Source organism: Puma concolor, chromosome C2 (assembly GCF_028749965.1).
Source record: "Puma concolor isolate L17-30 chromosome C2, mPumCon1.1.hap2, whole genome shotgun sequence".
Taxonomy (NCBI): Eukaryota; Metazoa; Chordata; class Mammalia; order Carnivora; family Felidae; genus Puma; species Puma concolor.
Genome location: NC_141675.1, coordinates 128,345,022 through 128,371,849, shown reverse-complemented (window position 1 = coordinate 128,371,849; position 26,828 = coordinate 128,345,022). Strand labels below are relative to the sequence as shown.

At 36.3% G+C, this 26,828-nt stretch overlaps 1 protein-coding gene across 9 annotated transcripts in view; it reads right to left on the bottom strand.

Annotated features, from left to right (window-relative positions):
* Window positions 1-374: 374 nt before the first annotated feature.
* The window catches only part of ROBO1 (roundabout guidance receptor 1), a 1,149,709-nt gene continuing 1,123,255 nt past the window's right edge, over window positions 375-26,828 (bottom strand). For 8 of the 9 annotated variants that reach the window (XM_086675709.1, XM_086675710.1, XM_086675706.1 and 5 more), the window contains 5 exons: window positions 19,784-20,190; window positions 16,555-16,707; window positions 8,887-9,195; window positions 3,297-3,493; window positions 375-2,051 (listed from right to left, as the gene is read on the bottom strand). In XM_086675709.1, coding sequence (XP_086531835.1) covers window positions 2,037-2,051; window positions 3,297-3,493; window positions 8,887-9,195; window positions 16,555-16,707; window positions 19,784-20,190 — 1,081 coding nt within the window. In that variant the 3' untranslated portion in view covers window positions 375-2,036. The remainder of the gene's footprint in view (window positions 2,052-3,296; window positions 3,494-8,886; window positions 9,196-16,554; window positions 16,708-19,783; window positions 20,191-26,828) is intronic. The other variant, XM_086675711.1, reaches the window with a different exon arrangement.

Below are 26,828 nucleotides of genomic sequence, written 5' to 3'. Positions count from 1 at the left end.
TATAATTTTCTTATTGATGGAACAGAAGTGGCTCAAACTTTATAAATTAGATGTATCATAGTTGAATCCTCACTATTTCAGAAATAGGTTAATTGAAATTCAGATACACATAAAAAACATTTTAGTACATCCTTAATATTAAAACGCTATTTTATGACCAAATGACTTTTAGGTCTTGATTGATCTTACAGCCTTAATTTCCATGGAGTAGAGAATTTTTCCTTATAAGTAAAGCCTCGTTGTTCAGAAAACAGAATTTTTATTCATCTGATAATACAGTGGTGAAATGTTAAGACAGCACAACTTTGTGACTAAATGGAATAAATTTGATCACACAATGAAAAAACAAAAGAAATCAACACAAGAAAGAATGATGTATTTGAGAACATTTTTAATAAATAATGTGACAAAATTACTTTTCTGATTATTGGTTTTCAGTATGCAAAATTATGGCTAAAAATAAGAGGTTTCTTACATGAACATAATGAAAACATTAATCACATGGATTGTTCCCTTAGTACTGCACACCCTTTCTATGTAACTTTCAAATTATCTAAGTGAACACATTTAGTTTTTGGTGAACACCAGCTTTTTCTGTGTGGTTCAGTTTTGTTTGGCTTTGTTTTCCAGTGGGGTCAGGCCTGATACCTGTGTATGAATAAATGTACATTTTTTTCTTCAAATAGCACCAATTATCAAGTCAATGAAATTCATATAACGACAAAAAAGGATCATAAAAATCTACAGTCAGAGGGCATCATTTGGCAATTCAAAGCAAGTAATGCCTCTCTTTGAGCTTATAAGAAAATCTTATAAGTTTCAACATTGGCCACAACAAACTTAAACCTTTTTTTTCTTTAGGTCCAGGAAAAGTAAGAACCATTGGGTTCATGGCCCACAATAAAGTATGCACGTTACTTCACCACCTGTCATCATTCAAATATTCCAAATACAAACATAGAGCATTAACAAAACAGGTTAAAAACGCTTCTCAACACTTTTTTCAATAAGACAAAAAAGGTTAATAGTTACAATGGTTTACAAATAAAGTTTAGTGATTGTGCTTTTAAAACCAAAAAAAAAAAAAAAAAAGATTAAAAACAGTGCATTACAAAAACAAAAATCAAACTTCCTTAAGTGGCACTTCTGAAAGTTGAACTGACACTACCAGAAGAAATTTAGGCCAGTTAAGATAGGGATGTCCTTATTCAATTGGTCATTAAAAACATCCATTGGTTTGTAATATGCATTAATAATTGCATTCGATTGAAAAATAGAACAAGGTTTTTTGCTAGGCTTACTTATGACAATGACTAGACAACCAGAGATCCAACTGGCTTATCCCTACTTATCCAAAAGTATATTTCCAGTAAGAATATACTTCCATGATTGAAATGAAGACAAAATAAAGTACCACCAGGGGTTGCAAAGAGTATATATTTACAATGTTTCTACCCCATTCAAATCGACTTGTGGTTGTTCTGCATGTATTCTATTTTATTTTCTCCCAGCAGAGGGTGGTATGAAAGACTGACTTTAAAATCATGTGAAAATGAAACATGTTTTAATTTGCAGTAGCAGTTGGTTATAGAAAGATTATATCTTGAGAGCCCTTGCCATGAGGTTGATTAGTCAATTTTGTATCTTTGATCAATACTTTGCTATAAAATTGGCTTGATATAGAAGCAGTGCAATGCCATATCTCAGGGGCAAAATGCAAACGAACTGTTTTGTTCTCTCTTGCTGGCTGATGACTGAAGCAAGAAGTCAAGTACTTCCCTTGCTAGAAGTAAAGTGTAATGGTTTGTTCCAACAGCGAGGGGAATAGGGAAGTTCTTCATAGGGATAAGGATCAAACAACAACAATAAAACTCCAATAAAATTTTTAAAAATGGTATTCCAATAAGAGGAATAAAAATGACAATTTTTACACTCTGATTGCACTGAACATTGTATCTGGCGTCATGTGTCATCAGACAAGAGGCATCTTGAGAGATACTTTTCACATTGGATCGCACGAGCCTCTCTGGTTGTCTTCAGCTTTCAGTTTCCTGTAAGAGATAAGTTTTTGGTAAATTTCAAAATCAATCTTATAGTCTTATCTTTATATGGATGTATATGTTTTTATCCTTATAATTTGCGTTTCTTCCTTCATTCCCTGGCATACGTTAAAAAGTGCTCATGGCAACTGATTTCATTTGTTTTTACAGCTGGTTTTGATAGAAGATCCAGTAGTTCTCTACAAGCACCAAACTGTGTTCTACACAATGTTGCAGTATTGGGGTATGTGGGGCAGGAGCGAGAGGGGCAGCAGAAGGTGGATTTCTCTACTTACCCCATCCCCAACTCAACATTATAGCTCAAATTTTATTGGTTTAAGTATTAGAGTTATTTTTGGTAACTTTTTGTCCCCCAGAAAAGTTCTTCTCCTCAAAAAGACAAGCACAACTTATAAAACAGCTTCTCATCACAACAATTGCAAGAAGAAAATCTTATTCCAAAATTCAAAATCAAGATGTTTTGGGTATTATAGGAAATTCAATTAGATACTATGCCTTAAAATTTTTCATCTTCTATTCTTAAAAGTCTAAGATGAACGTTCATTTAACAATCTACTTGGGTTTAAATATATTTGTAAGAAGAGAAATTTGTCCTCAACTTGTTTATTATTATTATTAAATGGAGGAAACATGGTCTTAAAAGTTGGTTTATTTTGACTTACTGCCAATTCTATCTTGTATTGCTATCTATAAATTCCAACAAAGGAGTATATATTTGACTCAAACAGTGTTCTCTTCTGGGAAGGTTAATGTCAAGGATCATGTTCTCATTGGCAGAAGAATTAAGGTGGAAGATAGTTGGTCCAATCAGTTAGATTAACCCCAGTGATTACTAGGGCGGCAGATAACACAGGCTAAGCACTCTCATTTACATCCTTATAACTCTGTCACCTTACTGGTTTTTACAACGTACTACAATACAGTACTATACAATATATTATCTAGAGAAATAGTTCTTATTTCCTAACAACATGTTTGCTATATAAACTTCTTATATGAATATCTGCAGATGAACATGACCTCTAGATCCAAAAAGAAACTGTTATCACCATTTAAAACATTGGAATGCATTTCAAGAAAATCATTAAATTCACAGAAGTTTAGTCTCTGGTATCACTAACATTGGCATTTGTGGTAAAACAGAAACATTTCTGTGGCCTGATATATATTTCTAAATTTGAGGCTGATTTAATAACTAGCATAATGCTGAGAAACTTGGAAAAAAATTATAGATACCTCTAATTCTTCATTATTATCTTCTCCTCTTTCATATCCTCCAAGAACCTGCATTTCTGCAATATTTCTTCGACCTACATTTGCTTGTTCTCTTTGTCTGCTTCCTGATCCTCTTGATGACATTGAGCTTGAAGAACTAGGATCTCTGGGATTATTTGATGTCGGAAAAGTAGGTCTACAGTAAGGTAGAATATCCTCTGTGTAATGAAATATAGTAAGTGCATATGAACACCATTATGCATTTTCATTGTATAATGTATCATCACTTACGTCTGTAATTTTGAATGGGGAAGCACCAGTGTTTTTGAGGAGTGAGGATATTTTATAACAATAATTGAAAAGCAGCATTGTCATGAAAATGAAAATAACAAGTCTTGTCTTCCTGGTAGTGGTTGGCGTTCAGGTTGGTTTCACTCACAAGCTCCTGACTACCTCAAACTCACTTGGGACCAAATTCATTAAGAGGTAAACCAAACCTAGAATCAGACAGAGCTTCCAGTTCTCTCCTTCACTATGTGATATCCAATTATTTTAGGCCTTAGTTTCCACTTTTCTAAGAAAAAGTATTAATAATATGTATACCCAGAGGAGCCCCTAGTGTTGCTGTAAAAACAGAGGAGATAATGAAATCTCTATGCAAATTATGAAAGATCGTTTTCAGGCACTGATAAAAACAAAGTCCAGTTTCCTCAAACTACCAAAACAGAATCAGGCCCAGGTTCACTTTCGAGACAACCTCCATCTTAACATTGTATTTACATTGTGGAACCTTGAATCTCAGAAGTTTGCCACATCGCTAGCTCAAAACACAAGCCACTCTAATTAAACACCATCTTCTGAATTTCTATCTTCTTACTGCTTTAAATTTGGTGCTGCTTGTATTGATGCCTCCACCAGTTGCTCACTTCTCTCTAAAGCCTGTTCCCTCCACTCTTTGGACACCAAACACATGAAAAACCAACTCTTCTATTCCCCTCCCCCTCCAAATGCTTCTACTGTCCACGCTGCCTGGATGCAATCTGATTTCCCCTGAGGTTTCGACACAAGCTCTCTCCAGTAGAATGAGGACGGTTTGCCTCTTATCCCAACTAGCACCAGTTCGAAGTCAATACTCCCTGACCTTTGCACAAAACATTCTCTTCCTGGGAAGGTCAACGACTCTACTAATGTCACCTGTTTAGTCCTCCTTGATGGCACCTTTCTCCATCCATTCTACTCATTACAACTTCTACCCATCATCCAGGTTCTGACTTGCTGGGGTCTCACAGTCCATGAACACCACTGTTCCTGCATCCTTGCCTCATAGCACTTGCACTCCTGTGACCTGCATCTTCTGTCCCTGTTTTACCAATCTTTTTCTCTCAATTGACTGTAATTTTTGTCAATCTACAATATAAAATCTGTCTTTTGCTAAAAAATTTCCTGTTAAGCCTGTGCTCTACGTGAATCAATACCTTCTTTCTGTCCTTAATGCTCAACAAAGCTTCTTGAATTTAGACTCAATAGTGGTAGATGCAACTCCCATTTACTCTGGATCGCACTGAAATCTATGCATGCCCACATTACCACTATGAAAGAGAAAACTCACTGTTGACTTTGAAAATGCTAATCATGTTTCAGCCCTTATGTCTCTGGACTTCTCGCTGCCTTCATCTGGAAACCACTATCAATTTAAACATCACTATTCCCAGCTTCTAGTTCTCTTCCTTCCTGGACAGTTTTCTGTGGGCTCTTCCTATAGAGTGCCTCATACATGTTGATGCCCTGCAAATTTCTACTTTTACCCTAGTGTATACATATACATTTTTCTCCCACTCACTCTGGGTAATTTCATCCATTCTCACAAATTGTAACCTTTTCTAGAATGTAACTGTCATGGGGGCAGGTATTTTTCCGTGTTTTGTGTTTTGATATACTCTCAACTTGACATATAACAGGTCATTGATAAATAGTTTTGAGTGAATGAGTGGATTTAATTACTATTTTATTATGATAAATCATTAATTTAATTTCCAATTTTTGAATTATGTTGAATACTTCCTCTTAAGCATCCCTCAAACTCACTATGTCGAACATTGACTTCATCATGTCCATTCCTTTCTTCTCTTCTGGATTCTCTAATACAGTTAATGACAACACTAATTATTAAGAAAACAAACACAGAAAACTGAAATTATTTTAGAGTGTTCCCTGCCTTCCAACAACCTTCCAGCACTCCTTCAATGTACCTTTTCCACACATTCAAATATACACAGGTGAGCCTGACTTTTAACACAAAAAAATGTTAATGTTGAATTTTCCTACTCACTCATCTCTGTTCCTATAGCCTGGTTTATATTCTCCACATCTCTTGTCCAGGTGTTGCAAATATCTTCCAATAGATCTCTATGTCTTGAGCTATTCCTCTCTAAAACATATTCACTCAGCTGCCTTCTTATAGGAACTACAGGCACTCTATGACTTAAACTTATATTTACCTCAAGAGCTTCCTCTTTGACCACATTTACTATCTTAGTCACAGTGAATTTATAATCTTCTTAATGTATCTCAAAGCTTTTCATGCTGAGTTTCTCTGCCAGAACAATCTATTCACTCTTCTTACCCAAGTAAAACTCCACCCACCCCGGTCACTCAGCTTATGTGTTATTTCCACCAGGAAAGATCAAGAAGTCGTTTTCTACCTCACGTCCCCACAAGACTGGGCTAACTGTCCCTTCTCTGGACTCTCAAGTATCACAGCATCATAAACGTTATACCAAATATGAATATGTCTGTGAATCTACAGATAACCTGTCTCCAACTCTGACTGTAAGCTTCTTGAGGTCAAGGTTCATACTTACACATAAATCTCAAGACCAGTACAATGCTTTATACCGCAGTGGATGTTTGATATATGTAGAAATAAATTGAACTAATTGAGGTAAATGTCAGCAAAACAATCAGTCATTCAAGTCTAGAAGACCACTCTCTTTAATTAAAAAATGACCATTCATTACACATGTAAATCAGGGTGCCTCTTTCATTTTAAATAATGTCAACTGAATTATGAAGGTGAAAATTATAGCAATGCATAGAAACAATCATTTAATGACACATATACACAGAGTTATGGTTCAAATCAGAATTTGGGAAAGCAAGACATAAAATAATAATCTGGTCAGTGTAACTCAGTGCTCTCCATGAAATAGGGTCCCTTGTTTCTAGATTAATAGTGCCAGCAATAGTTCTTTAGTTAGAAATATTTTTATAACACAAAGGACAACTTATTAAAAGTTTAAAGATGGATAAAATAATTCCATCTCTCTGTTCTAATTCTGTATACACCAATATCTTTCCAGGTTTGTAAGTTGTTTTTTCTTCCCTGAAAAATCCCACCTGCTTTGGAGGAAGCTTACTTGTAGCAGCAAATTGGTTTATACTTTCAGGCCACATATAAACTTCATAATTTATGTCATGACATTGTAGTTATAAGTCACTACTTGGAGTATAGAATAGATCAAAGAGTCAGAGTCAGATCACATTTTGCTTAACTGATAACAAGCAAGCTAAGTTTTTCAAACTTTGGATTGTGGTAATAACACCAAGTACTTTGTGCTCATATAGTGGGGGCGTCCACCCCCACTCATCACTTTGTTGCTGAGTACATGCCTAGATTAGGAGTTCAGGCTTCCTGTCACATAAGAGAGTGAAACTGACTCCCATTTTGAAAGGACATTGCTAATGACCAGGTGCCCATAATAAAAAGAATGAGAGTTTGATGTCTAATTTTATCACAACATATCTATTAAAATACAGCAGTAGTTGTACAGGCTTCTCAGATTCATTACCCTACCACTCTTTTCTGACTATGACCAATCTTCCCTTTATTATATTTCTTTCTCCTAAATGGTTTCTTTTCCTTAGTATATAATAATGCTCAAATACACTATCCTAAAGCATTTCTACAAATTCTGCCTTCCTGGCAAACTTGTTCCCAACCTCTTCTCTTCCCAGCCTTCTGAAAAGGGCTCATCACCTCCCTTCACAATGTCCATTTACTTTACAACTCCTTAGAGTCTGGCATCTATTCTGACTACTCTACTAAAAACAGTTCTAATACCACCCACAAATAACATATTACAAAATCCTTAGGCATCCTCTCCCCATCCTCCACCTCCTGTTAACATCCAACTTTCAGTTCTGTGTGGCATTTTAGATTTCTTCCTGTCTTAAAATTTCCTCCTCCATTCTTTCTAGGACACTATTTTCTCTGGCTTAGAGATCTTGATTATTTTATATCTCTGGGTGGATCCATCTTAGTTTCCACTATAGAAAGTCATTCTTGTGCCTAGTCTTTAAATATAATCACTGCTGATTATTGGTGCATTGAAACTGGCTCACACGTTCTCAGCAAAAGAAGAGTAACCAAGTCTTCCCAACTCCACATTCACTGACTTCATATTAGCAGCTTGAAACCAGCTGTCTTGGGAGTAACTACCCAACAGAAGTATGTAAATGGGCACAAATTAGGATTTTGCTCTGCTTTCCTCCCAGAGAATTGATTGCGCAGCTTTAACCTATATATCACTGTTGATAATTTAGCCTTTGTAATTCACACAATTTGACTCTGTGTTGCTGTTTCTAAAATCCACTCTCTACTCACAACCTTTCCCCCTGATCTTTAAACTCAGTTGTCTAAAGTCTTATTGATTTTCTTCATATCTGTGTTCTTGTCAGCACCTTAATCCATTCAACGTTGAAAATATTTTCCCTTAGAAATCTTTTCTGTTTTGTTTTCTTACATTGGTTAGTACAATTATATTCCACTAGTCAGCAGGGCCATCTAATTAACATTTGAGTAACTTCTGCTTTACTCCATAGTTTCAGTCTATTTTCTACTTTCGATTAGTCACCAATTCCTACTGGCTCTATCTCTGACATGCCAGTGGAGGCTGTTCTCTCCTTTATTTCCCCACATACCTATTTTAATTCAGTGTTTTCCTATCTTATACCTAGATATTTTACAGTGACCTGATACTTTCATCAACTAGATTGCAGTCTCTTCCTTCACTATAGAGTGCTGCCAATTCTTTTTCTAAAAATCTGATTCTGTCATTTCTTGCTCAAAATTCTTTGCTGGCTCACCACTGATTATATCATAAACCTCACAGTCTAGAGTCACATTCCCAGCCTTGCCAATCTGGCCCAACCACCTCTCTAGTTTTATCTTTCATTATCTGTGCCGGGCCCGAAGCAACCTATTCTCTGGTCAAACTGGAAATTAAAGTTCCCCAAACATAGGTTTTTACACTTACATGTTTTTTCTCCATTTATTTCCTTTATCTGCTATCCCCTTCTCCCTGTTTAACCTGTTGAAATCATGCTTTCCCTTAAAACCCAATTCAAATGACACCTCTCCAAGGAAGTCTTATATAATGTTACGAATTTAATTTAATTATATTAAAATTATTTGAGTACATGCTCGTCTCCTCCATTAGAGACCAAATTTCTAAATCTTATCCATTTTCATATGGCTCACAAGAACCTAACAGTGTAACTTACAAAATATATGTTCAATCTATATTTATTTGCTGTATGAATAAATCAGTACCTTGGATGAGATGAGTCTTTGCTGGTGGAAGGTCGCGTTTTGCTGCCTTGTTTCCTCGTCCTTTCCCATCATTTTGCTGCTCCTGTGCTTCTCTGGTATCACCTGGATTTGTTCTCATATCTGCAACTTGTCTTCCATCCAATACTTCTCTCCCCTTGTAGCTGCCTACTTTTCTATCTGATGATCTGTCTGTTCTTGCTTCTATAGAAGGTAGTTTGGGTGCCATTACAGGTCGTACCTCCAGCTGTGCCTTGGATTGGACAGTGGGTGACTTTATAGCAGGTGGTGGCACCGGAGGAGGTGGAAGATCTAGAAAGAAAAATTTAAAATACTGTAAAAGTCTACCACTTACACTTAAATGTTAGTATTACCATTGGATTCACATTCAATTGTGAGGTAATACATCTTAAATGAACTGGAACATTTGAAGGCAACGAAGGAACAAGAAGATCAACAATTTCAATCTATCCTCATTGTTATATGGCACAAAAATAGTGAATCATAGAGCTGGGACTTAAAGATTACCAAGTCTTGGGATAGCTAATATAGGCATATGTGCTCAAACTCTCTCTCCCCCAACCATGACAGACCTTCTTAATTGATTTCAGTGAAATGTTCCTGGTCCCAAATGCATACCCTTACTCTTCAGGCAACCACTTCAAATTGATTGAGGTTGGCACTTGAGTTGAGACGTATTTGCCATCTCTAATCTAGCCTAAATCTCTTCTCATTCTGTAAAGAGGGTAACTTGAACACACAGACCTTAGGTTTTCAACCTCAAATCTAGATGTGATCAGAGCTAGGACCAATGCCCTTAGATTCTTAATTTCTGGTTCAGTATTCCTTATATTATTACATTCTATTTTGTATTTATAATTTACCATCCATTGATGGGATTGCTGCACTTTGTATCTGCACCCAGAGGTTTTAAACCAGCTAATCTCTGGTATAAATGTAAGTTAATTTCATCTACCTATCACTTTATACACACTTTATGCACACATTTTTTATATAATTCAAAGTCTTATAGACATACCTAAGGATACAAGTAGGTAAAAATTTGATATCTAGAAAATTTACATTCTTTAAGGGGTGCTACCTTTGCCCCCATGTACATTTTAGGGAACAGAAATAGATAGCCTAATAATAGTTGGAAAGTTAGAAGAATATGAAGAGATTCTAGTTTTAGGTTGTTCTGCCTTTAGCATGGAAAGGTTTGAATACAATTTGTAATAGCTCAGGTAAGTAATGATAGAGGATGTAACTGCATTGGTGGCTGTTCAGATGAAGAAATGTATTTGAGAAAGGTTAAGAAAGAAAAATCAATATCATTTAATGATCAATGGAATCTAGCAGGGAAAGGACAGGAAAGAATCTAAAACGGCATTTACGATTTTCACCATAGTTGACTAGGTGGATGACAGAAACTTCACTGAAGATAAGGAAGGAGGGGATGAGAAAGAGATGGCCCACAGAGGAAGAGGAGGAGTTCAGTTTTACAAAAGTGAAAAGGAGGAGACTTTGAAGTACCTAGATAGAGATGTTCAACAGGTTTTTGTACATAGAATCTGAGTTTCAAGAGAGGTCAAGACCAGAGATACAGAGATTTGGTAATTATCAGCATGGCTTTTTCAATCATGAGTTCAGAAATGGTAATATTTTCAGATTTGAAGAGGAATACCTAAATGATAGAATAAATTAACTAAAAAGTGTTTATAAAACATGTATTAAATGCTTAGTATTAAAAAATCAACATTCTAAACAAAAAATTTGCATTTACATTCTAAAAATAAATCAAAAGTACATAAGAACTTGAAAGTACAACCCCTCGTATATCTCCATCTCCATTTCAAATACTCAATATTGATTATGTGGAAGTAATCAGTTTGAATATGTTTGTATAGATCATTCCAGAAATTATTTAGACACACAAATCAGGCATATTTGTGTTGCATAATTCCATGGAGCATCATTCACATCAGGGACTATATAAATTGGCCACACCTTGGTGGTACAGTGCCAGTCTACTCACCCCATGTGGTGGCAAAAAGTACCACGTGAAAATATGTAGCCTTTCTCTCTTATTGACATAAGGAGAATTGCACTTTTTTCACCTAACTGTGTAGTTGTATACATTTCCCTATGTGTACATACAGCTCTACCTCTTTTTTTGAAAACTTCGTATAATCCTCTGTTTTATGAGTATATCATTATTTATTTAGCCAATCCGTACAGAGGAATATTTAGGTTGTTTCTGTATGTTTTACCATTACTGACAATGTTCTGTTGACTATCATTTACATATGCCAGCATGAGAAATTCTTGAATATTAAAATATTCTTAGAAATTCTTAATAGCAAATTAAGAGTTCTAGGACACAATCAGTGTTTCTTATTCTCATATTTTTTTTAAAAAAGAATTAATTTTATCCCTAAAGTAACTTTTTTCTTAACTAATATTATTTTGACATTACATGCTAAAACAAGGCATCGGAATTCACTGTATTGGTTTCTGAAAGCAGAAATTTTGAGGTACCATCTTCCTACCAGCTATTTTACTTAGGACTCCATTATTAAAAGTGGTCCGTCCATCTTTTACCTGCATTTTGTTGTTGTTGTTAGTTCTCATGGCTCATTATGTTCTAGTTTCATATAAATAGCCTCTAAACATTACCTAAAATGGTGGCCAGAGAAAAGCCAATGTACTAACTTTCTCCTGATTCTACTAAATGACATTTTTTTGGTCTTACAACATATATTACCAGTGCCATTGTGCCTGATTTTCCTCTTCACTACTTTAATGGATTTTTTTTTTAATTTTTTTTTTTTCAACGTTTTTATTTATTTTTTTTTGGGACAGAGAGAGACAGAGCATGAACGGGGGAGGGGCTGAGAGAGAGGGAGACACAGAATCGGAAACAGGCTCCAGGCTCCGAGCCATCAGCCCAGAGCCTGACGCGGGGCTCAAACGCATGGACCGCGAGATCGTGACCTGGCTGAAGTCGGACGCTTAACCGACTGCGCCACCCAGGCGCCCCTTTTAATGGATTTTTTTAAAAAAAGATACTTAAAAAAAAAGGTACCATCATGAGAGTCCTCCCTCATCTGCTACTTGTTTAGCAAAAATAACCAAAAAGAGAGAGCTAAAAAATAGACTGTCCTTAGTGGCTCAAAGCCAAGAGACCCAAGGCAGAGTGGTTCTATGTTCAGACGGAGCCTGGGACTGGCAATGAAAGAAGGAGAAAAGTCTAATTGAGAGCATACCTGGCAGCAGATGGAGTGAGTGCCTGCAGGCTCATTTCTGCACCATCTCCTTGCTACAGATTTAAACCCCAAATTGCAAACACAGACTATCAAGCTGGCACAAAGTAACTGCCACTATCATCAAATCATAAAATGTCTGGGCTCCTCAGATACCAAAGCTAATGATTACCACTATTATAAGATCATACAAAATCTTGGGAATACAGGACTCTCGAGACACAATCTATTTCCAGAAGCTCTATGACACAGGTAGAAAATGAGAAGAGAACCCAATGGTAATTTTAAGAGTTCTAACTTCCTATATATAATTGCTTCTGTATCTAATTGACAATGAGAGGTAAATGCTTGCAGGTTTTGTTTCTTATACAAATCGGTTACCAAATAAAAATTTTCAGGTATTATAAAATGATTATTGAGTCAAAGCAGGGATTATTATAGTATGAACAACTTTATGTTTCACAAAATGATAAATAGTACTTTCACCCAGTTCATACCAAGAGTAACAAACAGGATCATGGGCATGTTATATGTATGTACAGACTCTTTATATAATCATATAAACATCATTCTTTCTGTAATACTTTCCAAATACCAACATAATGTATATAAAGTAATATGTAAAGCATGTGTATGTAGACAGTTCTGCCAGCATTAACTCGCTATGGAGATCAAACACTCTATTTACTTAACCGCTTAAAGTCCCAAGACCTTGTAATTAATGATAAATCAAGTCAAAATAACATCATTCCAAAGAGGGTGGTGAATTTATAATTTATGAAAAGTAGGGCTAGAGAAATAATGTAGATTTGGTTTTTAAATCAAGTATGTAAATGCATCGGAAGGGTTGAAAAGAGGGGGTGGGAAGAATCTATTAGAAGGTCCTAGAAATGCACTTATGCTTGGCTTTAACTTGCAAAGACTCTGACTGATAAATATTCATATATTTTAATCCTACCCTTCATCTGGGTTAAACTTGTAGGCAGCAAATATGAAATAAGTAAATAGATTCTGCCTGTCATTGTGACTATAGCATACAGTACTCTGTTGTACACTGAGTACTCCCTGGGTCTCTAAGAGGTGTAGTATTTACATACAGAGTAAGGTACGGTCACCGTGCCGTGTGCCATCAGGAGGCTCAAGGGCTACTATAGGCTGAATTGTGTCCCCTCAAAATTCACATGTGTAAATCTTAACCCCTTGTGCCTCAGATACAGACTGTATTTGGAGACAGGATCTTTAAAGAGGTAAAGTAAAATGAGGTCCTTGGGGTGGGTCTTAATTCAATCTAACTGGTTTCCTTATAAAGAGGAGATTAGGACACACACAGAGATTGAAGGAAGACTGACGAAATACACAAGGGGACCATGGCCATCTACAAGCCAAGGAGAGAGGCCTCAGAAGAAACCACCCTTGCTGACACCTTGATCTTGGACTTTTTGTCTCCAAAGTTGTGAGAAAATAAACTTTCATCATTTAAGTCACTGGTTTATAGCACTTTGTTATGTCAGCCCTAGAAACTAATATAGCTGTTGACAGACAAGGATCATAGTAAACTACTCTTCATCAGCTCAGACACAGCCACTCTTTAGCCTTCTATATGTAGTTTACAAAAGTTCTACGAAGCAAGTACATAATTTGAAACATATTTTACAAAGTAAAGACACTACAAACTCAAGACTGATATATTATACTATATTCTGAAAATAGTTAACAAAGGAATTCTATTGATAGTCATCAAACTCATCCATCATAGTTAAGATTTTAATCATCAAAAAACAAAAATTAAAAAAAAACCCTCCATGTCTTACGAACATGTTTAATGCATATTAAAAAAAATTTAATGTTTATTTTTGAGAGACAGAGAGAGAGAGAGAGAGAGAGAGCGAGCAAGGGGCAGAGAGAGAGGGAGACACATAATCAGAAGCAGGCTCCAGGCTCTGAGCTGTCAACACAGAGCCTGATGCGGGTCTTGAACCCACAAACCGGGAAGATTATGACCCGAGCCAAAGTCTGATGCTTAACCAACTGAGCCACCCTTGTGCCTCATGTTTAATGCACATTTTAACAATTGGCAACTCTAAATTCTTTCTTTTCCCCTCCCCTTTCTCTTTCTTAATAAATTGTACAAATTGTGTCTGCCACTGAGTTTCTTCATGAAATAGTCTATGATTTTTTCTTCAAACAATGCAGTATAGTATTTTGAGAAAATAATTTCTGAGAAAATGACTTTGGTTTCCATGTCATAGCCACTGCTAACAAGACTATGTGCATTTCTCTTATTTGATGCATAAAAAAGTATTTGCATTTACTTGATTTTACTTAATCAATATGTATTGTGGGATATGCATAAAGTAACACACATATTTTGGTATTTTTTTCTTCAAATCAGAAAGTGTCCAGAATTAAACTCAAGACTTTTTGGTACAATAAACATCACTAAGAGACAGATGGTTATCAAAATGCTGAAAGGAAGTTAAAGCTAAAATTGTAAAAATAACTTTAGTCATATCTCCTCATTTTATCTATTTTTATGACTTTGGGAAAATAATTATTGGCTTCTACAAGACTTTAGATCCATGATAATTTTGCATAATCACTTTTGTGAAATAAACAATGAAAAATCCAAATAACATTTCAAATTAATGTTTTGGCTTTAACCATTTCAATGTATTTCTTTGGTATTCTAAAATTAACTTTGAAAAAATAACTTAGGTGTTTCATCATTCAGTGTAACAGTTACTATTCCGGGATGAGTTAGAATTCATATTTAATTATTAAGCACATTGAAAAAAGTACTGCAGAATGCGGGACAATAAATACAGATCACAATTTTCAAGCATAGTGTAGTTCATAACTGTGTTACCATGCCCTTTAACTCGGCATGTTCACATTATTTAAAACATTTTGAAAAAGCATCACTGAGCGCTAGAAGTCCCTGAAAACAAGTGTAAAGAATGAGGTAGAAAGAGCTACACAAAGCTGTAGGTCAGATTTTCTCCCTTATGTATTTAACGTAGATATGTTTATATCAAGGTTTGATGTTCGACCAGTTTTCCAGTTTTTCAGTCAGGAGCGCCCTCTCCCAGATAATAAAAACTGATAGGACAGCTATAAAACTTGTAAAATGCCATTACAGGGGTCCCATAAATGTAAAACTGCCGATGGAGTTTGGGGATTTACACCTAGTGTTTGTCCCTTCACAGAGGCAAACATTCACAAAGCCACTGTAATAACCCTTCAAAATCAGATAATATTCTGACAGCTCAGTTTCACTGACAAAAGAGTCCTGGGCAGAAGCCAGGAGGCCCAGGTGCGCTGTGTCATGCCAGTATTTAATGTAGTCTAATATCAGATAGATGCTAGTGAGAGAAAATACTCTGAATAAAGTACAGATAATAGCATGGACAGCCACTCATTGCAAAATTACTTGTGCTCATCATGCTGGGAGCTTTGTATTAAATTTTTCTGTCAAGTGGCAGGAATCACAGGGAAAAGTGCCTCAGAAAACCCTCCTTGTAACCTCGGATAAGGATCTATAATATTAGGCTTTCATATGATAATGGCAAATGATGCCCTTTTTGAAAAATTGCTGACTGGTAATGAAAGTCCTAATCAGATTGTGGTTGGAGAAGACCAGGAGGTGTGGGACAATGTCTGTGACACCCTTCTTTCCCCACCCCTTTAGTAAATGTAGCAAACTTGACAAGATGGGTGAGTCTGAGAGAATTTATCTTACATGAATTTTCAACAAAGCCCTTGGGGTTGTTTATAAAACGAGAAGGTGGCGGTTTAATAAATGTTGGGCCACCTGAGGCACTTTCATTAAAGGCTTTCTCTAGACAACATCACAATGTTTGCATTAGTCTCTTGTGCTCCCTTGAGAATACAAGCGTTACCTCTTCAGTGAGAGTCGATATTGTATGTGAAGGCATGAAGGAGATGATTCGATTTGCCCTTCGGTGCACAAAATAAACTGTAACACCGCTATAGCCAGAATTAACATTCAAATAAGTTTACTATTTTCTATTTGAATGCCAAATTCCAAAAGCAAAGCAAAAAAAGAGAGAGGATATTTCGGAAGATTTACCAGTGAATGTGAGGAAGGCTGCTTCTCTGTCTTACTTCAGCTACAGTAAAGTCTATTTGCTTGCAACTACAAAAATAACCTCTTAAAAATATTGAAAGTATACACTATTCTTAGTTTCTTAAATAACCATATCATTAGAAGTACTAGAGATGCTTAACAAAGATACCAAAGTCGAGCATTTCGATAAGGAATATGCAGCTTACCATTAATGAATTTTAAATGTAATTTCTAATGCCAGTGGATGCATTTTCTAGTCCTAGAGAGCCAGGGAAAATAGGCGAGATTCATAGATGTTTTCATGCGTTTCAATGGACTTACCATCTGTGTAGGCTTCTCTGCGCAGATGTCCTGGCTGGTGTTTTTGCTTCTTGGCTGGTCTGGCCTTCTGTATTACCGCAGCACTCATGTTGCTGTCTGTAGAAACAGGACTTGTGGGTCTTGGGCACTGGGATGCATGAAAATGTCGGCGGCCTGAGTAAAAAAAAAAAGGAAAAAAAAAAATCAGAGCCAAACTCATCAATGAATTTTAATTATAACAATAATAATAAAAGGAAAACAGTGCAACTAGCAGCATCCCTAATTTCCTAAAAATAGCTTGAAATAAACTAATCCAGCAAATAATAGGATTTTTGTCATTTTGCTTGACCCATCCACTGGAAAAAAAAAATGCGCAGAGAGCATTTGCCAGTCTTTTTTTTTTTTTTAAACTGTAGTACTTTTATTCTGTTAAAGTTCTTGATACCACTTATTAAAGAAAAACAACCCAATTATTTTTCCAACTAATTTCACTAAAATGTTATTAGCAAACAAAGATATTAATTAAATTTTTGCATAGTATATTTAGTGGCTGTTGCTTTCTCAAGGGAATAGCCAGACTCCTTAAGAAATTTGCATTCTAGGGGTGCCTGGGTGGCTCAGTTGGTTAAGTGCCCTATTTCGGCTCAGGTCATGGTTTCATAGCTGTGAGTTTGAGCCCTGTGTCAGGCTCTGTGCTGACAGCTCAGGGCCTGGAGCCTGCTTCGGATTCTGTCTTCTCTTTCTGCCCCTACTCTGCTCGTGCTCTCTCTCTCTCTTAAAAATAAATACACATTAAAAAAATTAAAAAAAGAAATTCATATTCTAAGAATGAACAGTACTAAATACTTCCCTTATTTTAATTAAATAGATATGCTATTCTTTGAAGGCAGACTCCCAATAGCTTAATACATTCTGAGGTATTTATCTTAAGCAGGCCTGAAATTAAGGTAGCTCACATACTTAGACTCGTCTAAAATTACTTCTGCTCTTTTCTTTGATGTTTACTTGCTGATTCTGGATACTTAAAGTGACCCCTCCAGAAACTTCTATTTTTTTTGGTAGCAGTAGAGGTGGTTTGTTTTTTTTTTGTTTTGGGGGAGGTTAATATTTGCAGGTACCAGTGATAACTGAATTTGCTAGTTAGACATGGTACATCTCAGTCCTCTCCAATTTTCTGGCTGTCTTACAGACATGTTGTATTACAACGGCACAACATATTTAATCCATAATGGCAAGGGAAATTGTGGCCCTATACTTGACCTTCATTATTTTGGTTTCTAGAAATTCCAGGCACACAAATCCGGAATTTTTTGTTGTACTACAAGAAACTTCAAACTGAACTAGCCAACATGTCTTTTGGCTATAGACAGGCCACATACAGTGAAACCAATGTATTTAAAAATGCTAACTGAAGCATATTAAATAATATACACTAATGTGGCCAAGTGAGAAGCAATTTGATTGGATTGTTCATTCATATTAACTTCAAGTCATATGAAAAGCAGCACCCCTTCTTGAAAAGACCATTTTAACAGGCAGAGGCCAATGCATGTTTAGTTCATTATAATTATGAGTCAAACGAAAACCAGAAGTGCCACTAAATTACAATACAATAAAATATTAAACCAAACTCTCTTTAGCCATGATGGAGACTATTCCAATTAAAGTTACATACCCATGAAAAGAGAGAATTAGGGCTGGGACTGAGCACATTCTTCATTCTATTGTGTAAAGCCATCTACTGCTCATAGACCCTGAGGCGTAAGGTCGTTTACAGATGAATTTTTGATGTTATTTCAGTGTTTTGTTGATTTAATGAACTGAAACACACCCTTAATGCAATCTGAAAGCAGTAGTTTGGGAGGCTTAATTTCACTTTCTTTTTTTTTTTTAATAGAGAATTAAAAAATAAGAAGAAATAAAAGCTATGTATACAGTTAGATGTTATTTATTAAGGAGGATAGGTAGGTATGGATAGTTATTTTATTATATTTAGTAGCTACTGAGGGAAAAAAGGGGAAATTTGGTTGAATTTCGTAAAATATCAGCATGGCTGAAACAAATACATGTTCTACAAAAAAGGTCGAAAGGTATTATTAGACTTTTTTTCCCCCACAACACATTCCTGATAAATAACATATAGAAATAACTTTATTTTCTCTGAATATATTCAATAAATGATAAAAAATAATGACCAATCCAGTATCTGAAGAGAACAGGGCAAAGTACCTATGTGACAATTACTAAATTAAGAAAAAGAAAACAACAAAACAAGATAGCAATTACTGATATGTTGTGATAGTTGTTTATTTCTGTGAAATGTGTTTTGCTGGCTACATTATTTTACTCAAATATTTGTATTTTTTTGGCTACCAGAAATTCATATACACACAATGTGTATATGAATGTAAAATATGTATATATATGCATATATTACATTCTATGGAGATAAATGTTATGTGATAAATGTTTGGCTTAAATCTAAATTCTTTCCCTTTCCATATTATTTACTCAAGGTTGGGAGTAGGAGATAAATAAAAATGGGTCAAAACGTAAGGATAGATATATGATCATTGAAAACAGGCTACTGGTAATGAAAAAAGAAAACAGAAAAAAATACACGAGCACTTGGATTAACCTTATCTCCAAGTTATTAGATTAAAATGTTTACTTTAAATATGAAACATGTATGCTTGAAAATATATGCATATTACACACATCTTTCGACCTTTCTCATTAAAGTAGTCTTCTGAGAGGGCATGAAGAGCATGGGAGTTAAGGACAAATAGCCCATTTTCCAATGGTGGCGTTTCCCCCTCTGGAAATTCATTTATTTCTCCTAGATAACAGTATAAGAGAACTATCGCAATGAATTCTATTTTGGTTGCTTTTTGCACCTTAAAAAAAAAAAATCGTGTAACACAAACCTCAGCCGACTATAGGCAAACCTAAAGAAACCGTATACATATCTGCTACGACTTTTGTAAAAACAAGAACTTCCCAGGGAGTGCCACTCACATACAGGATTTATTAAATAAAAATAAACCAGAAGATTTAAAAAGTCTTGTCAGGAGAAAGGGAATAACTGAGTTATGTCGTATTCTTGAAACTTAGTTTCCTTAGGCAGCAAATAAAAGGCAGTAGTAATAGTTGCATTTCACATCAGACGCAAGATCATAGGCGGTAATTATCAAGTGACATAAACATACCGAGTTTCCTTTTCCAACTTGGTAAAAAGTGCACAACTTACCAGCGGCATCCTGCATTTGGCGACGTGCCACTTTGAGGCCAGCATACTCTGCTGCTGCCGCCACTGCCTGGGCAAAATCAGCATCGGTGAAGAAGGAGCCGTCGGAAGAACTAACACTGGAGCGTCCACTGGAAATGTTGTCCTCCTCTGAGGCTGAGCCCCAGCCATTGATCATGGACCCAGTGACAGAGCTCTCGAGGTCCCCTACACTGGAGGCAGGGGTCTGCTCAAGCCCACGTAACAAAAGCCGTCTGGTCTGCATCTTGGCCACTTCCATGTCTGCTTCATCTTCTTCCTCTTCTGGAGCATCCGTATCCATATCTGAGACAAGAGGTCCTGAAATGTAGCCATAGGTATGTGGTGGGGAAATCGGTCGTGGTGGTGGAGGGGGACTCACAGGCTGCCGTCTGCAGGAAGATGAATAAACAGGTTTGGCTCAGCTCGTTATTAGGACATACACAAAATACATTATCCAAGAAATTCACGAGTACACTGATTTGATCTTTGCTTCTGTGAAGCTAATTTAACCAAGCGGGGCTTTCTTTTAATTCAAGGTTAACAGAATATACTCAGCTACCTGTAAGTCTCCTTATGTTTTATCTTTTGGATTATATTCAATTAAAAAAGGAGAAGTAAAACATTCTTTGGAAACATATGCCTATGTACTTGTCTTAAAGCTTATTGAATACTACTGATAGATTATTATTACCAAAGACAACAGACATCAGTTCTGAAACGGATTGCTCCATAAACCTGTTTCTTTCCCTTTTCTTCATTTCCACTCCTACCATTCCAAGCAAATGGACTCATCTGTTCTGACTACAGAGAGTAGAATTTCATAGGATGGAACAATTACACATTCAGCATATGACAGTTTCCTTTAGATTCTATTAAAATAAAAGGCTATGCATGCCAAGAGCATTTTTTCTCTGAATTAATTATACACCAAAGGTGATTAGCTATTTTCAAGCCTATCACTTTCACCATTATTCCACCTGTCCGTTAAATAAAAAGCTTAAAGGTATTTTCTTGATATACTGGAATTAGTTAAGGGCAAAAGCTGAGGACAATGTGAGTGGTATTGTACAATTTAGGTTCACAGAGTTACCAATAACTACTTTCAGTCGTCTCTCCACAGACCTGGAGAACAACATCAGGTAGACTTCTACCACCATCTGACACCGTCACCCACAGTGAGTATAAGATGCAAAGATGACTGAGAGGACAGAGGGTGTTCTGACTTCATCGAAGTAAGGTTTGTGGAAAGAAGTTATTCCCGATGGGGGAGGGGGGGAGAATGCCCAGAGATTAACTCCTAATTTACAAAAGTGTCTGACAAAAAGGAAGACATTAGTGATTTCTAGTTGAACGACTGCTTAGTCAGTGTCTTACTCAACAGTCCCAATGCTCTCTAAGCAAGGTTAAAGAGATGACATAAGGGACAATGTCATTTGGAAGGGTCATAACAATACGTTTTCAAATCCTGTGCCTTTGAGAAGTAAGGAGGATAGATTCCACACCAGTCTGCCAACCTGAGCATAAGCACTAGAGGAGTGTAAGACGAGGATCGAGTGCCATCTGGTCACCTCCACAGTTCGGGAGGCTAGGAAAGACACAGCATGCATTTCACTGGCTGGTAATCCACCTAAAGATGTGGCTGAATTGTTCAAGGACTACAAATGCCTAGAGATGCTGCCCAGGATTGAGTCCTTCATCAGGGAGGAAGTTGGTGCCAGCCCATTTCCCTCACCATTCTTATAATACTCACAAGCCAGATGACATAAAATACTCATCGGGGCTAACCAAGGAGAAGACTGGATCTTCAACTACCTTGTCCTTTTTTAAGTTCCCTCTTCCTTGCCTTACCTTTAGGAGAATGGATCCCGAAGAGGGAGGAGGATGAAAGTGGTTAAAAGCAGGGAATGCCCTCTCACTCCATGCCACCATAACCACAGACAGATACTATCTGCAAAGGATGTCTGGAAGTGCACGATTATAGTTGTAAAATGAACAGAATTGGAATTTAAGGAAAAAAAAGAAACAAAAAAATGACTAAAGGAAAAAAAAAGATTCAAACCAAAAAACAGGCTCTTTAACAGACGGTTAGCAAACAGATGGTTAGCAAAGGGGAGGTGGGTGGGGGATTGGTGAAATAGGTGATGGGGATTAAGGAGGGCACTTGCGGGTGCTGAGTGCTGAGTAATGTGAAGAACTGCTGTACCCCTATATCGTACACCTGAAACTAATATAACACTCTGTGTTACCTATACCGGAATTAAAATTAAAAAAAAAAAAAATAGGATTGGGCCTTAAATAAATTAAAAAAAAAAAAAAAAAAAAAAAGCAAACAAACAAAGCCATAGAGGATCTGGTCAAAATCTAAGGGACCTACTATAGTGAAATAAAGGAAGTTCAATAAAGCACAGTTTTGAGGGTGAGATGGCAGAGGCTCAAAGAAAAACGTTTTGTGCTTTTTAAATTCACTGAATTGAGACATTTCAATCAACATGTTTTGTTAACACAAATAGAAAGCATTAAAAATAAATGATCATTAAAATACTATAATTTATTGAGCACTTATTTTGTAACTAAGTATATTTTATAATACTAACTCATTTGATCCTTTTGAAAAAATGTTTATTATCTATTTTGAGAAAGAGAAAGAGAGAGAAAGAGAGAAAGAGAGAGAGAGAGCAGGGGAGAGGCGGGGGCGGGGGCAAGTGGGGAGAGAGACAGACAGACAGACAGACAGAGAGAATCCCAAGCAGGCTCCATTCTGTCAGCACAGAATTTGATGCGGACCTCAAATTCACAAACAGTGAGATCCTGACCTGAGCTGAAATCAAGAGTCAGGTTCTTAACCGACTGAGCCACCCAGGTGCCCCAACTCATTTGATTCTTACAATAGCTTTCCATGGAACTGCTTTTATTACCATTTTACAGAGGAGGTACTGAAATTCAGAAAAATTAAAGACCTTGCCCAAATTCCCACTAGTATGTATCAAATATAGAATTTAATCCCACATTTCATTTCTCAGGTTAACACCTTCCTTCTAGGAATGATGTTATTACATACATATACACATACATACACATATATACATATACATACATATGATATGTAACATAATAATTTACACACACACATATATATGTACATATGTACACAGTTCTTTAATGTGCTATTTTTTTTTTCCTGGGTGGTTTCTAATGCATCTGCGTGTGGCAATAAAAGAAATATGGAGAATATGCCAAAGCTGAAATTATTTAAGAGATTAAAATGGATAATTGTTTCAGTATGGACTGTGTTGTACACATAAGAGGAAAATCTTTGTTTAATTTGGACTGCAATAAAATACCATACTTAAAAGTCAATTTACAGTCTTTGTCAGCATGCACATCCAAAATACCACAAGAAACTTCTTTTTTTAAAGACATGTAAGACTTTCTAGCACAAAGGGGACTATTCTGACCATCAATAAAGGGATGTAGAACAGCCAATTTCACTATGAAAGGAAGCCAGCATTGTTGTATTTGGATAATTCACATTTGTACAGCAAAAGCAGCTCCATGTTAAACAAGGCCTGGCTTTTAACTACTATCCCTGTGCAAATGCTGAGGAAAGAGAGAAAAATTTATTCAAACCATCTGTAAATAAGGCAAGCCCAGGGAATGTGTGATAAACATGTACAGTTTGAAATATGCAATATATTCTATTTGAAAACAAAAAGCTATTTCAAGATGCCGCACTCAAGTGGGACTTGCCACAAATGAACCTCAACCCTCTAGATTTTTCTCCCTGAGGGGTTTCAACATCTTCTGAAATAATGTACGAGTATATGACTGCAAATCACAATACTCTAGGCTCCTACAAAAATGATGTCTTCATAAACATGTTCAAGAGAAGACAGGAAACAATGCCATTAATTTATGAAAGCAGGTGTTTATATAGTTCACCACATACAATTTACCAGGCAAAAGACAAAGGGGGAAATGTATACTTTTGAGCTTTTCTCTAAAACTGTTGTAGCTTCAATACTCTGTAGAATTAACCACTACCCAGTTAGTAAATAGACAAGATATTTAATTCTCCTTTGCCTTTTTACTGTCTTTTCTTTCCAAATGTATCATATTCAGTTTGTCTATATTAATAAGACATCGGTAAATCTCTTAGCCCATACCTGAAAATTACTTTTTCTACTTGAGAATTTTTTGCTAAATATCGACTACAGTAAACTCAGTAGGACTACTTTTTGAAACAGTATACACAAATAAGTTTAATTATATGATTTTCATAGTTACTGTCTGAAAAGGGAGAAGAAAGATTACTATTATGTTGGTCACCTAGTTTACCTAGTATTAGACAAGAAGAGAACGTCTACAAGCTCATTAGAATGCCGGAATGGCAATATCCATATTAAAGCCAGTCTGAAATGTTTAATTAAATGTTGCAGTGATATAATGGTTTTAGTTCAGTAATTTCTTATTAATATACATCATACTGTTTATTTATGCCCCTAATCAATAAACATAACAGTAAAAAATGAATTCATTCTTTAAATATTCACTCTGCCCCTATTACAGTGAGGACTGCTAGGTTCAGAGACCAAAGGAATCACAAGCAAAAAAAGCCTGGGGAATGCTTTATACTCGAGTCATAAACGGATATGATTTTAAGGCATACATACTTAATAGAGCCAACTATATATCAGGCCACAGCAGAGTGTATTTTGCAACGATGCCCATGAGAATATCTCCCATTCCAAATGCTCTTCTGGATGAGAACTTGCCACTCCCCCATCCAGGAAGGGAATTTAGTTCTATACTCCTGAATCCAGGTGGACCCTGTGACCACTTTGACCAATGGAATACAGCAAAAGGAAACTGTGTCAGTTCTGAGTGTAGCTTTTAACTGGCCTGGAAACTTCCTCTTCCTGCCTTCCTGGAAGCCTGCTGTCATGTAAGAAGTGCTACAACCCTGAGATCCCCATGTTACAAGAATCCTGGTCTATGATTGAAGAGACCGTAACAGATGAGACCTGAGGTAGAGACAGAGAGAAGCCACAGGGTATTGAGATATCAGACACATGAGTAAAAAAATTGATCTCAAAGTGAATCTTCCAGGCTCAACAGACCAAATGAAGCCATGTGGATTAGAGATGAATTGCCCAAGTGAATCTTTTTTGAATTCCTGATTCATGGAATTGTGAGGAAAATAAAATGGTTGTTTTAGGTAACTAAGTTTTAGAGTAGTTTGTTAGGCGGCAATAGAAAGCGGAAGTCAAGCATCATGTTAGAAATTCTGCTAAATAAGTAGATTTGTTCTTCACCTGAAGGGGCTTCTAATCCAGTAAAGGAGACAAACAATTAATTAAGTGTGCAATGATAATAAGGTATCCACAAACAGAGGACGTCTAAGGTGTTGTGGAAACACATAGAATAGGCTCCTATCTCAGAGTTGGGACATCAGAAAAAGATTCTGCGGAGAGCCTCTACCATTTAATCTTGGATCTAAAAGATACATAAGTGTTAGTTCCAAAAAAGAGTGAGGATAATGGTGTTCCCGGAAAACAGGATGGCATGTGGAAAGACCTCAAGGTGGGTGAGAACACTGATCATTCCAGGAACTAGAAGAAACTTAGAGTGAAGGCACCATGAACAGAGAAGAGGTGAGTGGTGATGAATAAGGATGGGAAGGCATGCAGAGGTCAGATCACAAAGGGCTTTGATTGCTACATTAAGGAATCTTGCCTTTATTCTAAGGGAAATGGGAAGCCATTGAGAGATTTTAAGCAATGGAGAGACTTGATCAGTGCTGCATTTTAGGAAAAATGCCTCTGCACAGTCTGCAGCAGGAAGATTAGATTGAAGAAGGGGCAAGGCTAAAGGCAACAAGACCACTTATGGACCATTACAGTAATACAGGCGAGAGAAAATGGCTGTCGGAGGTTGGAAAGTGCCTTTATGGCTGGAGATATGTGTATTGTTCTCAGTGATATTTAAGCAGCTGAAATCTATAGGAACGAGTACTTGGATATAAGGGTCTGATGCTCAGAGTGAAATCTGTAGAGAAATAGCTATCTATCTTTAATGAGTACGTCATTAGGGGAGTGGCAGGATGATGAGAAACAGAAGCCATCCGCTGATGGGGCAGGCATCTGAATAGGTCAAGGGTTTGAGAGGAGGTGTTATTCAAAGACTTAACTAGAGATGAGAATTACAGCACTGTATCAAAAATGTAGACGTAACTTAAATTCCAATGTTAAGGAATTGTTTAAGTAAATCACAGAATGCTTTTGTTTAATATGAGTATCTAAATAAAAAGTTATTGATGTGGAAAAATACACCATTCAGTGAAGAGTAGCTTATAAAATAACATGTGCACGTCACAAATTCAAAGCAATGTAAGTATATACAGAGATGAGAAACTGCAAAGATCTTTACTGAAGTCTTAACAGTGACTATTTCTGACGACACCTATCATTGGTACTTTTGCATTCTCATTTTGTTTATCTGTATTATCAAATATTTCTATAGTAAACATGTAGAATATAACTGCATGATAAAAGAGCCATTGTAGTTTTTTGTGACTGTCGTTTAATGGGCCACACCTACTTCTTATTACTGTCCAGTGTTATTTCCAGCCACAATCTTGAAAACAAAATTCTTAATACCTTCATAGACTGAAAATCATCATTTAAAAAAGGCTGGAAATAATTAAATAGGATTTTAAGTGCAGGTAACCAATACATTTGCCAATTATGCATGTTCATTTTGAATTCATGTAAATATTCATCCCCCTAAAGCAGCAGGGGGTAAGTCAACTCTAGTTGTCCTGTGGTATCAGACTCCTTTCATCAAACACTTAGCGAGGTAAGCTTTGTAGAATCTCAATGACAAAAGTGAGGCATGAGCTCTGCCCTCAGAGAGTTTTTAATTTAAATAGCAAAACAGACGTACCAATAGCAAACCGTAATGCAACACGAAAACTGATCAGCATGGTAGCAGAGCTGTGAAAAGACCATTGTGAGGAGAAAAGAAAAGA